This window comes from Arachis ipaensis, chromosome B05 (genome assembly GCF_000816755.2).
Source record: "Arachis ipaensis cultivar K30076 chromosome B05, Araip1.1, whole genome shotgun sequence".
Lineage (NCBI taxonomy): Eukaryota > Viridiplantae > Streptophyta > Magnoliopsida > Fabales > Fabaceae > Arachis > Arachis ipaensis.
This window is the reverse complement of record NC_029789.2, coordinates 126,315,440-126,316,351: the sequence shown is the minus strand read 5'-3', so window position 1 is coordinate 126,316,351 and position 912 is coordinate 126,315,440. Positions and strand designations below refer to the sequence as shown.

At 29.5% G+C, this 912-nt stretch overlaps 1 protein-coding gene across 1 annotated transcript in view; it reads right to left on the bottom strand.

The window, feature by feature from the left end:
• Positions 7-912, bottom strand: part of LOC107642056 (NAC domain-containing protein 86) — a 5,479-nt gene continuing 4,573 nt past the window's right edge. The window contains exon 3 of the mRNA XM_016345381.2: positions 7-420. Coding sequence (XP_016200867.1) covers positions 97-420 — 324 coding nt within the window. The 3' untranslated portion in view covers positions 7-96. The remainder of the gene's footprint in view (positions 421-912) is intronic.

Sequence of the window (912 nt, the reverse complement as noted above, 5' to 3'; positions counted from 1 at the left end):
AAAAGGATTTAGATATTTTTTTTATTAATTACTATATATATGATGAGATGTTCCCAAAGTTATTAATTATTGACCACCAATCTTGAAAAATATATATTAGCTTGTAAATGTAACATGTGAAACTTCTTCACCACCAACCATATTTGGTGCATTAGAAGAGTACCATGCATCTTCCGTGATGAACTGCATCCATGAATCATCTTTGTCTTCCTCTTCCAAACATGAAGATGAAACCCCTGCTATGTCTGGTGACATGGTTTCACAATACTCATTATTATTATTACTATTATTGTTATTATTATTGATTATGGTTTGTGAGCTCTCAATTAGTGAAGACATGTTACTACAATGCCCTACTTGCTCTTCAACATCCGTACATATTCCATTTTTCTTGAACACACGGCACAAAGCATAAGTATCCTGCAATAATAAAATAAGTCACCAATAATTAAATATAAATGATTCAAACAAAAATATAATTTATTATAAAGTATTAATAACACCAAAGATTGTTGAGTAGGGTGATGATGATCCAATAATTTAAAATATTTTAATTTCTTCCCAAATTGCTTTTTGGTCTTCTTTGGCCTTATATTGTTTGCAATGGTCAAAAACAGTTTAGTCAAAATTTGTGGCTCTAACAGATCTGCACAAATGTGTACGTACAAACCGTAAAGTACAATCTCCACACAAATCCATGAGATGAACATTCAAACAATACTAGATGTCTTGTCCATTTTGTCATCAAGTTTGAAGACACTCACCATAGCCTACTAAAAGTGAGGAACATATATTATAGGAAAATTTTCAAGTGTACTGGTATACTGGTGTTTTAGTGATTTTTAATCGTTAATTTTAATTATAAAAAATATATATAATATATATAATTAAGATCAACGGTTAAAAATTACT